The sequence below is a fragment of the Crocodylus siamensis genome, chromosome 5, assembly GCF_052110815.1.
Source record: "Crocodylus siamensis isolate JL-2025a chromosome 5, ASM5211081v1, whole genome shotgun sequence".
Classification (NCBI taxonomy): domain Eukaryota; kingdom Metazoa; phylum Chordata; order Crocodylia; family Crocodylidae; genus Crocodylus; species Crocodylus siamensis.
Window position 1 is genome coordinate 42,306,025 of NC_143399.1, and position 17,216 is coordinate 42,323,240.

Below are 17,216 nucleotides of genomic sequence, written 5' to 3' on the forward strand. Positions count from 1 at the left end.
CTTTAAGGTCAAGACCAGATACCTTTCTAAATGCTTTAAACATCAACCACAAGTTACCAGGATGGATGCAAGAAATAACCAACTGAAACGCTGGCCGATGTCAGGGAGCTGGCCAAATGAGAATCCTTCTGGCCTTAATTTGTGAAATGCTAATAGAGCATGCAGGCTCTAGGATAACATAGGTCAGGAGAGAAGTCTTAGATCTCCCACAGAGACTGGTGCCTCCACTTCCTCATTTCTACTATTTGTCTGCCTCTTAATAAAGATTGATGAAAGGCCTTAAAACATAAGAATGCCATACTGATCCAGACCATCTAGCCCAGTCTCCTGTCTCTGACAGTGGCAGAGGGAGAACATTGAATTGGGCATCACTTGAGTGACCTACCCCCTATTTAATACTCTCCCTGGCATCCATCACTATAGGTTTAGAGAGAACAGAGGAAATATCTCCAACCATTCTGTTCAAAAGCCGTTAATACACTTTTCACCCATAAATTTATCCAATTCCTTTTTCAACCTGGCTATGTTATCTGCCCCTCCACTGCCTCCTGTGCCAATTACTTTCAGAAGTTAACCACATGATGCTTCAAAAAAGTACACTGTCTTGTTGGTTTTAAGCCCATCACCTTCTCATTTCAGGAGCTGCCTCTCCGCTCCAGTATTCTGGGACTTGGTGAACAACAGTTTCTTGTCCACTTGGTTCACAACACCTTTCACGATTTTACATACCTCTGTCATATCCCCACCCCCACACCACCACCCTTTCAGGCTACTCCTTTCCAAACTGAAGACTCTTAGGCTTTTCAGTCTCTTCTTGTAAAGAGAGTGCTCCACGCCCCTGATCATTTCAATTGCTTTTCTTTGTACCTTTTTCATTTTACTAGATCTTCAAGATGGGGGGGGGACCAGAAATTTACACAGTATTCAGGGATATGCATCATGGATTTGTTGCAATACCATGTTGTTCTCTGGTTTGTTTCCAAGTCCCTCTCTTCATGATGTCCCACATTTTACTGTCTTTCTGGTCACTGCTGAGCATTGCGCTGACACTTTTAGAGAACTATCTACAATGACTCCAAGGTCTCTTTCCACCCATAACAGCTACTTCTGAACCTGGCAATGAGTATATATAGTTGATATCCCCCCACCGCATTACTTTTCACTAGCTGGCACTGAATGATCCCAGCAAGATGGGCGCCAAGATGTTTTTGGAAGATGGCCAGGGTGGATGACTGTATTTAGCCCTTTGCTTCTCATCTTTTAACCAGCTATCAGTCCACAAAAGAACCATCCTACCAATTCCATAGCAATGCATTTAAAAAAACAACAACAACAAAAACACCACAAAAAAAAAAAAAAAAAAAAAGCCCTTTGGTGAGGGATCATGTCAAAAGCTTTTTGAGAGTCCAAATATACTATGTCAGCTGGATCCCCCTCACTCATATGCTTTCCACCTTCAAAGAACTTCAGAAGATGGGCAAGGCAGAATTTTCCCACACAAAAACCATGTTGACTCATCCCCTACAGATCATATTTGTCCAGGTCACTGTTGATTTTATTCTTTATTATAAATTTTACCAACTAGTCAGGGATGGAAGCAAAACTCACTGGCTCTACAGTTATCAGGATCATTTTGAGAACATTTTTTGTTGGTTAGTTTGTTTTGTTTTTTGAAGACTGGCGTTATGTTACAGATGTAACAGAGGCAACCCACCAGGGCCCTGGCACAGAGGACACTTGTAACAACAGGTGACCTACTACTGCCAGCAGTTTTGCAAATTCACCTTTGAGCACCTTCAGAAATCTCACACAAGTGCCATCGGTGACTAGCACTCAGTATGCCGATCTGTTCTAAAACTTCCTTTGTCGTCACTTCAATGTGGTCCAACTCTTCAGACCCATCTACTAGAAAGGATTGATCTGGCATGGGAATTTCCCCAATATCTTCTGTGGTAAACACCAATACAAATAATTTGTTTAGTTGCTCTGCTATGAACTTATACCCCAATGCACCTTTTACACCTTGGTTATCTAATAGCCCCACTGATTCTCTAGCTTGCTTCTTCTTCCTGAGGTAATTTTAATTTTTTTTCATTATTAACTTAAGCATCTTTTGCTAGACAATGCTCAATTTTTTTTGGCCCCCTTTATTTCACTTTTACACTTTACCTGTCAGAGTTTGTCAACTTTCCTGTTTTCCTCATTTGGGCATGCCTTCCATTTTTTTTACGAATGCCTTTTTGCCCTGAATGGGCTCCTTAACTGTGCCATACAGGGGTTTTTTACTGGTCTGCTTTGTACCCTTTTTGATTTGTCATACACACTTTTCCTGTCCCTCTAATATGTTTGTTTGTTTTTTTTAGGCTTCCAAGCTGCCTTCAGGCTTTTTTGCATTTTTTACTATTCCCTTACATTTCTAACTTCCCTTCCTAAAGTTGTATATCAGCATAATGGAGCATTTTTAGCTTACTCTCTCCTGCTAGAGTGTTAAATGCAATTATATTATGTTTGCTATTAGAGGGTAGCTCACCACTGTATCTCTTGAACCACGTCCTATGCATTATTCAGGATTAAGTCCAGAATTGCTTCTCCTGCTGTGGGTTCCAAGACGAGTTGCTCTAGAACAGACATTTATCGCATCCAAAAATTTTATTCCCACATTTTGCCCTGATGTGCTTATCCAGTCTATGTGGGGATAGTTGAAGTCTCCCATTATTATTTCTTGTCCCATTTTAGTAGCTTCTCTAATCTCTCCAGGCATCTCATATAATCACCTCCACTTTCCTGAGCAGGTGGTCAGTAGTACAATAGTACTATATTCTTTTTAATCAAGTACAGAATTTCTACCCACAGGAATTCTATGGTAGTTTCTCTTTCCTGTAAGATTTTTGTGCTGTTACTAGCTATACTATCCTCAACATACAGTGCCACTCTACCTGAATGCCTTATGCTGTCATTCTTATATAGTTTATAATCTGTTAGAACAGTATCCCATTGATTACTGTCCTTCCATCAAGTCTCTGAGATACCTAGTAGTTCAAAGTCACAATTTAATACTAGGCATTCTAATTCACCCATCGTATTTTTTAGGTTTCTGGCCATTCTTTACATTTTATCCTTGTTCAACTGCCTGTGAGCTGCCTGTTACTGTTCACACCATTTGTTTGGAACTTCAGATGTTCTGACTTATCTGTACTATTATCTACAGTTATACTTCTTACTACCCTACTGTCTCCAAGAAAATATAGAATTTTTGCTAATAAATTAGACAGTTGATTTTGCTAAAAGGTTAGGCAATGGATTTGTACAGGATGGTTTGAATAAAGATGATCCTGCAGGGGGTTGGACTAGATGATCTATGGAAGTGCCTTCCAGCCCTAGTTCTCTATGATTTTATGAACCTGAATGATATCCCTCCCACACCCCACCTTTCGGGCTGCAACTCAACTTACATGCTCTTCTGCACCCATCAGCTTTTCCCCCCGCCACTTAATTTTGTTTAAAGACTGCTCTAGAACATTTTTACATTTTTAGTTCCAGTAGTCTGCTTCTGTTCTGGTTCAAAGGGTGCCTGTCTTTTCTGTACAAATTCCTCCTGTCCCCAAAGGTTCCCCAGTTCCTGATAAACCTAAACCTCTCCTCCCTGCACAATAATCTCCATCCATGCACTGAAATGCTGGAGCTTTACCAATCTCTGGCCCTCAGTGTGGAACAGGAAGTATTTCAGATAAAGCTACTGTGGAGGTCCAGGACTTTAGCCTCCTGTTTAGCAGTCCAAATTTAGGTTCCAGGACCTCTCTCCTATACTTCCTATTCTGTTGGCACCCACATGGACCAAAACCACCAGCTTCTCCTTGCCCCAAGAGTGACAAAGGGCATAGAAAATAGCCACATGTCAGTTGAAGGAAAGGAGATTTGAACATATGGCTTCCCAGCTTCTAGCCTGTTGCATTTGCCCTTTTCCAAAGGGAAGCACGCCATATAGATTAGGGCTTCTCTAGACCCACTTCAGAAACACTGAAGGACATGGGATGGTCCTTTTCATTTAGGAAAATTAGAGTGGGGACTTTGGAGAAGACATGATGGACCAACAAAGGTATTCCATTAATTGACAGCCACCCACAGTAGTACTTTAAATTTCCCATGCACTAACCTGGTATTACAAAAAAGTTCCAGAACACTGAAGCTGGATAAATTTATACCATTGAAAGCCAGTAAAGACTATTCATGTCTCCCAAATCAGTCTCTCTGCTTAGTTCTGCTTCCTTTCACGGATGCCCCCTGCATCCCTGTCAGAGATCTTAGGACAGTACTTTTCCTACGCATGTGAAGGGCAAAAGAAAACTTTTTCGTATAGTCTTCCCTAGAAAGACAGTAGAATAGGATAGTTTTCTCCAGACAGAGCAAACACTAGCTAACCAAACTCAGCCTATACTTGGCCCTTCCAGACAAACTAAAGGATGTTGAAGGACACAAGACATTACATACTTTCATTTAACCCTAATGAAGCCTTGCAATGCACTGAGGGGCATACCAGAGTCACAACTCCCAAAAGCAACAGTGCAGCACAGGAAGCAAAGCCAAGGTACGGTTCTGTGTGAAAAAGTACAGATGAGCTCATATGCCCCAAGAAAATGCAAGCAGGTATTAAAGCAGAGCAACACATTCCCACATTCCTTCCTTATCTTCTTGACATACTTGCATAGGCAGATGTTTCAGCAGCCCAGAAACCTCAAGTGTCATGTGCTTAGCTGTAAAATTTAAGAATATACGCAACGGAAGCCAGTGTGATCTTCTAGTCAAGCCCCTCTACATGGAATTGCTGTCTTTTATGCAATTCCATGTCATGTAGCTGTGGTGCAAATTGCCAAAACTCTCTACTAATCCTCGAGTGAAAACAGCTACCCCCACCAAAGTGAGTGGGGGTGCATAAAAGAAGTGATAGCACAGAACTGTTTTGACATGGCACAGACAATTACAGATGGCTAAGGATGAATTGCATTTGCTTTGGCCCTAACGTCTGTTAACTCAAGGGAGCAGAGTTAAGGGTAAACAAGAGCTTGACTGGGGGAGATCTCACTGAGAGGTTCAAAAACAAAATGGCTGGAGGCAACAAGGAAGAGGAGAGCCTCCAACACTTATAAAACTACTTCAAAGCTAGCGTAGGGCAAGTGGCTCATATGAACAGGTGACAGAGGTCAACTGGTCTGTTCACCTGAATGGGAAGCTCTTCCTCATTCCCAGTTCCAGAACTAGGTACTGGTAATATGTTGTTGTCCCCAAGCTCCCAGTACAGACCTAGGCTGCTGTACCTTGCGCCATCAGGCATGAGTTCAACATGCCTTCCCTTATCACAGCACTGACTCTGCGATCCAAGACTCTTGCACCTGTTTCTCCAACTTTATTTTATATGCTCTGCTCAGTGTAGTCAGCACACCAATCTTTAGTCTAATCATCTTATGCATTTGTTGTGGTGCTTAAACTTCGTAATTATGATCAGCTATCAGAAGACCTAACTTTACAATCTTTTAAATAAAAAAATACAATGTGGTAAATTAAGGAAACAAGGACGGGAAGAGTAAACCTGAAACTTAACACTGGTGCAGTGTTCAACTGAGGCATCTTTTACCTCAAAACATGAATACTTAAGTATTAAGTGCTGAAGTTTTAGAATACTCCCACAAAAACTGCTCTTCAGAAAAGACTGAACAGAGTAAAGGAAGATCATAATTAATTCCTTCCCAAAACAAAGCAACTGAAATGAATAGCTGATTGTTTTGTGCTATTTAGCAAAATCCAGAAAAGAAAATGGTGACAAAAGATGAACTATAGAAACTAAATGTAGCTCACAATCAAGTAATAAAATCAAGATATATTGAACATACTAATATCTGTTTTCATAGCTGCTCTACTGCTGATGTTAGTGAAATCTGGCAATAACATTGAGAGATCCTGAAGAAACACTCAAAAGAGCTAAATGGCAGGCAGCAGAGGGGCAAAACACACATTTGTTGAGTCCCATTTTCCTGATACTATTTTGAATTCAAAATGAGCCAGATCTCTAACTGCCAAAGACCATAATACATGCATAATGTGGACATCTAAAAATTACCAGGCCACACCGACTATAATAAGCTTCATGACTTAAGGTGAAACTCTCAATGACTCCAGTGGTAATGCCAGTTTTAAAGCAAGCCTTATCACTGCACTAGCAGAAGTCTGAAACTGCTGTTTGTTCAGGTACTAAAACACCAACCAGAAGGCTACAGCAGCTCTCTTCTGCAAAAATGAGGAAGAGGGGATGCAATCTATTGAATCATAGAATCAATGAGTTGGAAGGAACCTAGACAGATCATCTAGTCCGACCCCCTGCCATGGGCGGGAAGGAGCACTGGGGGTGCCAGGGGTCATAAGACCCCAGCCAGGTGCCTATCCAGTCTCCTCTTGAAGATCTCCAGGGAAGGTGAGAGCACCACCTCTCTGGGAAGCCTATTCCAGGCTCTGGCCACCCTTACCGTGAAGCAGTTCTTCGTAATACCCAACCTAAACCTATCCTCCCTCAGCTTGTGGTCATTGTTCCTGGTGACTCCAAGGGGGGCCCTGGTGAACAGACCTTCCCCGAGTCCCTGCTGCTGGCCCCTGATAAGGCTGTAGGCAGCCACAAGATCCCCCCCTCAGTCTCCTCTTGTGGAGACTGAAGAGATTCAGGTCCCTCAGCCTCTCCTCATAGGGCTGGCCACGGAGGCCCTCAACCTTATGAATGGCCTCCTCTGGACCCTCTCCCGGTTCTCCACGTCCTTCTTGAAGTGCGGCGCCCAGAACCGGACACAGTACTCCAGCTGTGGCCTGACCAGCACTGCATAGAGGGGGAGCAAGAACTCTCTGGACCCGTTGGTGATGCCCCTATTGATGCATGACAGGGTACGGCTGGCTCTGCCTATTGCTTCGTCGCATTGGCAACTCCATCCCCTCGTCTAGGTCACTAATGAAGATGCTGAACAGCACCGGCCCTAGGACTGAGCCCTGGGGGACTCCAATGCCCACGCCCTCCCAGGTCAACATCGACCCATCCACCACCACCCTCTGGGTGCACCCCTGGAGCCAGTTTGCCACCCAAGTGACCGTGCATTCATCAATGCCGCAGTCCCTCAGCTTGCCCACCAGAATTGGGTAGGACACTGTGTCGAAGGCCTTCCGGAAGTCCAAGAAGATGACATCGGCTTCCTCCTTCCCATATAAGCTCTTTGTTACCTGGTCATAGAAAGAGACCAGGTTAGTCAGGCAGGATCGGCCTGGCACAAACCCATGCTGGTTACCCCTCAACATCACTTCCCCGCAGGGCTCTCACAAATGTGGCCCTTGATAATTTTTTCAAAGACCTACCCCAGGATAGAAGTGAGGCTGACTGGTTCTGAAAGCCTGAAGGACATGGCAACAGGAAGTAATACATTCACTAATTATGAATAGTATTTCCTCTAGGACAGGAATTTTAAATGCAGAATGTGTCTTGATAAAAACTGTCCATCTAGAATGCTTAAAGTACTTTTATTTAGCCATTATTTGAGTGCCATTTTGTGAACTTAATTGAATTCCACTTTATACAGAAATGCCTCTTTGACATTGCAATAGTTAAATGATCCATATAAAAAAAATACATCATTCATGATGTTCCAACATAAAATAAATATTGAGCATCTAAACTGAATGTTGTGATAATTGCCCGAGTGTGCATAAATACACCCCTGATAAGCAGAGTACTAGATGCAATGTAAAAGCTATATTTAGTCCCAAACCAACATAATTTAATTAGTACACCTTTTAGGAAAATAAAAAAGCACAAGTTTGTTTATTTAAAGGTCTCCTTCTTGCTGTTTTAAGCCACTGCTTTAATTGCTTTGATTTACATATCATCTTCTTATCCAACTCATCTCTTGTAGAAGCTTTTGTGGCTTTCCTTGTATTTCAAAACCTACAGACTAGAGATAATCCAAGTTGGGAAAAGTTCCTATTTGGCTTTTCTTACCTACAATGGTTTAGAACAGATGTTCAAAAAACTTTTTGGACTGGCAGGTTGAAAAAAAAAATGAAGCTCACCTGGAAGGAGGATGGCTGCTTGCAATCCAGTCACTACTGCCAAACTGCAATCACTTTCCCCATCATGAAATTGCTGCCAGTGTCCCAGATTCCTAAGCCATAACCAGTCTGCAGGCCATAGTTTTCTGACCCCCGCTAGAGCTGATCTCACATACTGTGGTAGTTCCAGGTTGAGGTCGTATCTTTTCTGAATGAAGCAAAATTCACAATTCTTTCCTCAACACAGGAGGGATTTGCACCATTTGTGTGCAAAAATGTTAATTTAGAGTCACACTGTCACTCAAGCAAGCATATTTAATTGGCAATCCTAGGGCTTGTCTGCACAAGGAAGATGCTGCAAATTTAGCCCCTAGTTTTACTTTGCAGCACACTAACTCCCTGTGCGGATATGCTTACATGTAATAGGCAAAAGGCAGCTCATTCCACCTTCAAAGTGCAGAGCAGATAGTACACTGCAAATCCATATCCTACTTACATCATAGTATCCTCCCCATGTAGACAATCTCTTATTCTAGTTAGAAGCCTACTCTGCTTGGTACTTCCCCTACCCAAAAGGTATACTACAAAAGGCAAGTTAACATTTGAAGTGCTAGGGCACTACAGAGACAAATAGATAAATACACATTTTTAACACTTTTCTTTTGAGCTCTACTCACTACATTTTCCTGCTTTCTCCTAGTTGTACACAAATCATGCTTGCTCAATAAAGCAGTACACCTTTGTAAATACATGTTACAAGTCAGGAGACCAAAACAAGTGCTTTCAACCACCCTAGAAATTAATCAATAACCTAATGCAAATCTCATTACAGAAGAAAGCATTAAATATGCTGCATTTCTCATCTTACTGACCACTTAAAAGACAGCTTCTAATGACCACCTTCTTAATCACTCCCCTAACCCTCCCACTGTTTTCTCAAAATTGAATAGTACCATGTTCTCCTGTATTAGCATAGCTCGCTCACTCTTGAGCTTCAAGAGAGTTTTCAAAACAAACAGTTTTCAATGTTCAGATTGAAGGCCCTATGGAAACTGAGTAAAAAATAGTTAAGGGACATTCCCAATTGTAAGCTAAGAACCTTCACCCCAGCTCCAGATCTAGCATCCAGGTCACCATAATTTAACATGCACACACAATCCACAAAATCCTTGCTTTGGTCTTTTCTCCTGATATTTAAAAAAAATGCTTTGCTAGGAATTGGTCATAAAAGTCATAACACATCCTTCTACCGGATAGCTCATTGCAGAAAAATGAGAACAATAGGAAAGAAACAGATATGCCTTCCCTCTTCTGCAATTTATTGGTTAGACTTGGTCAAAACAGTAGTTTCAGTCACGTGATTGGGAAGATGAAAACAAAGGATTCTAATTTTGAGAGATGCTGAGTACTCAACTTCAATTTAAGCCTATGGGAATTACAGATGCTCAGTGCTTTGGGGAGATGGGGGTGGGCAGCGGCAGGAAATCGAAAGACCTCTTGCACATCAAAAAGAAAACAGTGCCTGGTACTGACAGATGTTTGGGAAGACAGAGATCTAACAGAGTGCTAAAATCCAAAAAGTCTACAGAGTTTGGCCATAGTTGTAGCATATGGTTTTGATACAATGATATCAAACAGCCTGTCCTGTATGACTAAAGTATTATGTTTGCTAGTGCCAGAGAAGTACTTTTATACATACAGTAACAACCGACCACAAAGTACTTAAGAAGCAGTTGACATCAATAAAAGAACGGGCACATAAAAACATCAAAGACTAGCAAAAAATTGTAACACACTCTCCCTGCACACGGCATGCTCCCTTCCACCTAATGCAAAAATAGCCAAACATTAAGACACTAAGAGTTAACTGAAGGGTGGTATGACTCCATCACTGTTTTTCTACATGCTGTACGTCATCTCTTTTTAAAAAAGTCATCTATATAGACTTACATTTTCAAATAGTCCACAGAAATTGGCTGGACTTATAGCAAATCAAAACCAAAAGGAAGATGCTCCCTTCTCTCCCCCTGAAGAGGAATAATTTAAATAATCCAGTCTGGACGATCTCCACCCTACAGTACTAAAGGAATTGGCTGAGGTCATGGCAGGACCCCTGGCATGGCTTTAGGAGCACTTGTGGTGCTCTGGTGTGGTGCCAGACGACTGGAAAAGGGCCAACGTGGTTCCCATCTTCAAAAAGGGGAAGAAGGAGGACCCAGGAAACTATAGGTCAGTTAGTCTTACTTCGATCCTAGGCAAGCTGTTCGAGAAAATTATGCTGGCACACATCCATGAGGAGCCAGCAGGGGATTTCATGCTTAGGGGCAACCAACACAGGTTCATCAGTGGCAGGTCCTGTCAGCCCAACCTGGTGGCCTTCTATGATCAGATCACCAAATCCTTAGATGCAGGGGTAGCAGTGGACATAGTCTTCCTGGACTTTCGGAAGGCCTTCGACACTGTCTCTCACCCTGTTCTCACTAAGAAACTGGGGGACTGTGGTGTCGACACCCACACAGTCAATTGGGTCACCAACTGGCTGGAGGGCTGCACCCAGAGAGTGGTGGTGGATGGGTCATTTTCAGCCTGTAGGGATGTGGGCAGTGGGGTCCCCCAGGGCTCGGTCCTCAGGCCCGCTCTGTTCAACATCTTCATCAGTGACTTGGACGAGGGGGTAAAAAGCACCCTGTTCAAATCTGCTGATGACACTAAGATGTGGGGAGAACCGGGCACTCTAGAAGGGAGCAACAGGCTACAATCGGACCTAGACAGGTTACAAGGGTGGGCGGATGAGAACAGGATGGGATTCAACACTGACAAGTGCAAAGTGATGCACCTGGGGAGAAACAACCGGCTCCATACCTACAGGCTCGGGAACTCCCTTCTTGTCAGTACACAGGCAGAAAAGGATCTTGGGAGTCATCACTGACTCCAAGATGAACATGGGCCGGCAGTGTGGGGAAGCAGTCAGGAAGGCCAACCATACATTGACATGCATCCACAGATGCATCTCGAGCAGGTCCAAGGAGGTGATCTTCCCCCTCTATGCGGCACTGATCAGGCCACAGCTGGAGTACTGCGTCCAGTTCTGGGCACTGCACTTCAAGAGGGATGTGGACAACATGGAGAGGGTCCAGAGGAGGGCCACTCGCATGATTGGGGGCAGCAGGGCAGGCCTTATGAGGAGAGGCTACAAGACCTGAACCTGTTCAGCTTCCACAACAGAAGGCTGAGGGGGGATCTAGTGGCCTGTTACAAACTAGTCAGAGGGGACCAGCAGGCACTGAGGGAGCCCCTGTTCCCCCGAGCACTGCCAGGAGTGACCAGGAATAACAGTCACAAGCTGGTAGAGGGTAGATTTAGGCTAGATATTAGGAGGCGCTACTTCACGGTCAAGGTGCCTAGGATCTGGAACCAACTTCCAAGAGAAGTAGTGCTGGCCCCTACCCTGGGGGTCAGATGAACACCTTGGAGGTTAGATGAACACCTTGCCGGGGTCGTTTGACCCCAGTACTCTTTCCTGCCCTGGCAGGGGGTTGGACTAGATGATCTGCTCAGGTCCCTTCCAACCCTAGAAACTATGAATCCACCACAATGCCTGATAAGGACCTATCAACTAGATAAGGTGCAAAGCATGCCACTCAGTCAACTCTCAAAGTATAAGTCTGCCCACAAGATGAAGCTTCACATTGGCTATGCAATGCCATTCACTGAATGAGCCAGTTGTCATTCATTTCCTTTACTGGTGAGCTCTTGTCCACGGGAGCATACCAAAATACATCGCATTCCCCCATGCGTGTATGTTAAAAATCTGCAGGCAATTTGCGACCCAATCACTGCTCCCACCCCACCCATCCAGGTTTCATGCCACTAGGGTAGGAATGTTTCTGAAATGGAAACAAGTGCCTGGAGAGATTTATCATGCTATGCTAACTTTTTAAAAAGGGAAGGAAGTGCTCCCTCCCAGATCAAGAACCTTCCTTATATACCACCCATCCTCTGACTTTCTGCTGAATTCACACATCTCTGCTGCAAAGACTCTTAAAAAGTCAACAGAAATCCAAAGAGAATATACAAGCAATGGAAAACAGCCTTGAGGAAAATAAGGTGATTCCACAATAGCTGACCACATGCCAATCCTGTTTTCCTCCCTACCTTGCTTCCGCGTATTAAACAGTCATATGACGAAAACGAGTTTGCTTTTCAACATGCACAGAGCACTGTTTCAAATACCACTCTCCAAGCTGACTATAACAGGTTCCAAATTTATACCTGAACCCCTAGAAGGAGCATATGGGATATGAAAAGGGATAAGTTCAACACAGGCTTCAGGCAGTTGTTTTAAATGAACCCTTTTACAAATATTAAGATGCCTTCTGCTCTTTTGTATAGGTCTAAACATAATAGACATTAGACTGAGGCAGAGGTAAGAGTCAGGAAAAGCACAAATGAAGAGTCATTAGAAGCTGTTTGCCCAAATTCACTGAAGCAGACTAAATGTGTGTATTGCTGCCATTTGGCTTACAATCATTATTTACACATGCTGTATGGCCAGACTTACCTCAGTAGAAGACTTAACTTCAGCAATTTCCAACCTTAATTTTCTTTGTGCCTACTCAACGTTTTGTTAATCTACAGCATTTTGCAAACCTGCCAGGTATCCGGCCCTGACATGCAGGAGAACTATTGCACTTCCTAGACTGAACAGTCTGTGGTCAGCTGGGCTTTAGGGAGACCCAGCATGTGCAGTTCAGCCTAATCACTAGAGGCCCCTGTCATACCATGGGAGTGGGTAACTGAGCAATCACACCACTGCTCACACTGTTGGACCCAAGAATGGAAGTGGCATGACAAGCAGGCAAATGGTGCCAGCAAAAGGTGAGGGGAACCCACAGCATCATGCCTAGATACCCTTTTCCAGCAAGCAAACACTTGACAGGGTCTCAGCTGCTGCCAGCCCACAGACAACTCAGACTCACAAAGCAACATCCAGCCACCCTCAAAGCCCATCTTCCCCCAAATTCATACCCCACCAAAAAAAATCCAGATTTTTCCCACTGGCTTCCAGCTTCTTCTATTCACTTTCAACAACCCCTAAGCACTGCTAATCTGCACCTCTCCAGAACCAACCCACTTCCCAGAAACACTTCCACACCAAAACAGCACCTACAGCTCCCAAGTTCTGAGAGCTTTGTGGTATTCCCATTATAGCTTGAAGCAGGACATTGCAGTTTATGGTCATATACATAAAACTGCTTGTTTGCAAATGTGTAATGAGCTAGTTTTCATATTTGCAAGTATCAGCATAAAATGTTACAGAAAATGGGAAAATACTTGGCAACCACTGGTTTCCATTTTATTAAACATAAATAAATAAAAAACTGTAGTCATTGTTGAAATAACCACACTTATATTTCTGGTAATTGGAATGCGATATAGTTGATTCCTCATGTTTTTATTATGGCTTTTGTTTGACTGGAGACTTTTCTACAAGGGTGAGTTATCAGAGAATAACAAACATCAACTACAGCAATAAAATAGAGCTGATATTTGCAGGGACACTTTTTCTAAAAGTTTGAAGCTTAGCTATTCTTCAAAGCTACATTACAATTAGCAAAGGTGAGAATTTTAAGGAGCATAGTGATTCTGCACCGAGTGCTTTCTTGCAAATTAGCATAATCCACATTGTTACTGATTACACTAAAAAAGGTACTCTTAGCATGACATAAGAGCATCCATATAGAACATGACTAGAGAACAGGTGTCTATGTAAATATTCCAGGCTATTTCTCCTATGTATGGAAATCCTTGTGAAGCCTGCAGACTGCAAGCAGAATTAGAGGTACAGTCTTTATAACTGTGAGACCTACCATTTTTGTCTTCTGCCACAGCCTTTCTGTTCCCAATATTACAGTAGCTTTACTTTGGACAATTTAGCTCTTCACACTGGACCAACATAGTTGTGATCCACATATGCAAACAGCCAGAAAAACCACCAGTGAACAGCTATGCCCAAGTATCATATTATTTTGAGGTCACAAAAGCTACAGTTTTCCAGAGCTTTGCTAAAATACAGATATGCTTAGTAGAGATCTGCATGACTTCATGCCTACCTTAATTTTGCTGTTTGTTTCCTCCCAATTGTAAAATAGTGGCACTTCGAAGACCCAGCAATGTTACACTTCTATTCTCAGTCTGTTCTGTCGTAGTTGGGAGGGAGGAGGATGGGGGGGAATTTTACAAGAACAGGAAGAAAAAGGGTTTCCTTCTTCTTCACAAAGACATCTTGCTCAGGCATGTTAAGTCTACTTGACTCTGATCAGGTACCAACCATAGAAATATCAAAATGAGAACATTTTTTCTTTTGATCAAGAGAGAAAAAAAATTAGTGAAAACAGATTTTCACCCTAAAGAGCCTGGACACCTGCTGCAATGCATACGCACACAAGAGAGACAAGATGCTGACATATCATCTCCCAACTGGTGGGACAGGCTTATTTCAGGAAGGGGATATACAGAGAGTAAAAGACAGGATCAGTGTTGCCAGGGAATGCCACAGCAGCATCCAGAGCCACAACAGTTCTCCCACTCGCACACACTGCAACTACTGGGTTGGGAGCATATGGACACTGATGAGAGCCTGGGAAGTAAAGCAGGCCAGAGGGACTCAGGTTCCCAATACTGCCAACTTTCACAGTCTTCCATGCTCTCCTCCTCCCTTATGACATCCTTGTTCTAAACTGAAGTACTGACTATTATTACTACACAAAATTTGCTTTGATGCTTTGGCATCTTATGATCATGAAAACCCCAAGCAGAAGCCTGTAGGGGTTAGAAAAAAGTGAAAGAGACCCTCAGCTTGGACCAAAGCCCAAGCAGTCAATGACAGCAGTGAGACAGCAAGGTGTCCTACTACCCAGCTAAACTCCCTCACACCCCTTTCTCTCCATCACCCCATCTCACAAACTCATAACCTCCCACAGCTTATACTGTCCTGATGCCCCATCCTACTACACTTTTAAACACGGGCACACATGGACACATACAGGCATCACAACAGGTGAACACATGCACTATAGAGTACATTACTTACATGCCTAGCCTCAGGACTGAAGAAAAGGTTTTGCATTCCCACAAGCATGCATTTACCCCAACTCAGTGTGAACAATACTCATGAGCTACAAGAACAGCCTGAGCTTTTTGCATCTCATGAAGGATGGTTGCCCTGTTTTTCAGGGCGCCTTTGACTTCTAATAGCACCCTTGAAAATGGTAGGGGGCAGTTGGTTCAAGTCTACTTCAGAAACCTCCATATGGATGGCTCCTAGTCAGCATCACCAGTTAAGGGTACTCTATGATTATGCTGCTTACCTTACAAGCTACGCGGTGGGGTGAAAAAGGTCCTATGCTCCTAAAGGGATTTATGCACTTAACCCCTAAACCAGTGGCTCTCAACCTTTTTAGACTCCGGAGCCACCCCTCCCAGGCAGGCCAGCTCAAGGGCCCGCCTCGGAAAACATCAGCTCTTCTCTTGCTTTGCTTTCGACTGAGAAAAATAAGAGCAATTCTTCCCTCTCGGCAGGCTCAGCAAGCCCGCAGCAGGGCAGAATATTTTAACCCCACGAATTCCCATGAGAAAACTCATCTCCCGGAGGCTGCGTGCACCCAGGGAGGGACACAAGCACAGCATGGTACCCCCTGGCACCCGCGAGAGGACCTCGAGGCACCCCGCGGTGCGGCAGCAGCCTGCTGGGGACAGCACCCTGGGCAGACGACTCAAGTTTGTTGCGAGAGGCGAGAGACGATGGGCAGGGCGGAAAGGAAGCTCCTGGGACCTGGCGCACTGGCTGGACATGGCTGAGGGCAGGTTTCCACCGCACCCGTGACCCAAAGAGACCCCTCCACGTCCAGCACGTCCTGGGTCCCTGCCTGAGGCACGCGAGGAATTCCTCGGCTCGCCGCCCGCCACCTCCCCCCGCCCCACGTGCGGCCCAGCCCTGCCCTGGCTGAGCCGCAGCCGCGGGGCCGCGCGCGACCCCCGCCGCTGCGACTGCGGCACGTCCCGGGGCGCTGCCAGGCCCGGCCCTGCCGCTCGCGAGCGGCCCCGGGCGTGCAGCCGGAACTCACCGCGGGACGCAGCTGGGGCTGGAGCCGTCTATCTCCCAGGTGGCGAAGAGATTCATGGGCACGGGGCGGCTCAGGGCCCCGGCGCCGCCGCCGGGAAAGCTGAGGCGACCCCGCTCCGCCGCCATGGCCGCGGCCGCCTGCGTCCCGCCGCGGAGCCGGCACCGGAGGGCAGCGCGGCCCCCGCCCGCCGCCACCAGCACAGCGCTGCGCCGCGCCGAGCCGGCAGCGTCACATGGCGGCCAGGGGCGGGGCTTGCACGGGGAGGGACGAGCCTGGGCGGGGGGCGGGGTTCCACCAGGGGCGGGGCCAATCGAGGGGGAGGGGCCTGAAGTAAGGGCAGAGCTAGGGGGAGGCGGGGTGGGGGTGGGGTTTAGAGGAACAGCGGGTCACGGAGTTGGGGCAGGTGCTGCGGCGGGGGGAGTGTTGCCGGGTGTGCGGTAATTATGGTATTTGTACGGGCATTTCAACCCTTGTCCGAGCAATAGTTGTAAGACTGCTCAAAGTACCGTGCATGTTTAGAGGAGACGGCAGCCGGCAAACCCGGGTCGCTCCCGGGGAGTCTCCGTCCCGTCTCCGGCCTGGCAGCACTGTCTCAGCGCTGCTGGCTCCAGCGAAGTCAGTGCTCCATCTGTGATGATGACCCAGTTCTCCCTCCCTCCCTTGCTGGGAGTTACTCTGAGCAGTGGAAAGCAAAGAAGGCGACTTATTTGCATATTTTTCAGTGTGCAATAGATTTTCTACAAATAAGTTAATTTTGAGCTTCCAGTATAAATTCATATTTAAGACCTGGTGATGCTGGGAAGGGGCCAGGCTGTGACAAAAAGGTGGCCCAGAAGAGGCTCGTGCATCTGTCCAAGGCACCTGCCTCTGCTCCTCCCTCACCTGCTGGGCCTGGACATTTTCAGATTGTTGCTTGTTAACCATTTGGCCTCAACAGTCTTGCCTGCCCCAAAATTGATAAAGAAAAAAAAATCATTTCAGCTGCACCGAGTTCCCCTTCCTCACAGACACTCCGAG

The 17,216-nt window shown here is 45.3% G+C and overlaps 1 protein-coding gene across 3 annotated transcripts in view; it reads right to left on the bottom strand.

Annotated features, from left to right (window-relative positions):
- PACS2 (phosphofurin acidic cluster sorting protein 2) overlaps positions 1 to 16,442 on the bottom strand; it is a 136,411-nt gene extending 119,969 nt beyond the window's left edge. For all 3 annotated transcript variants that reach the window (XM_090046821.1, XM_090046818.1, XM_090046819.1), the window contains exon 1: positions 16,200 to 16,442. In XM_090046821.1, the coding sequence (XP_089902947.1) occupies positions 16,200 to 16,324 (125 nt within the window). In that variant the 5' untranslated portion in view covers positions 16,325 to 16,442. The remainder of the gene's footprint in view (positions 1 to 16,199) is intronic.
- Positions 16,443 to 17,216: the final 774 nt, after the last annotated feature.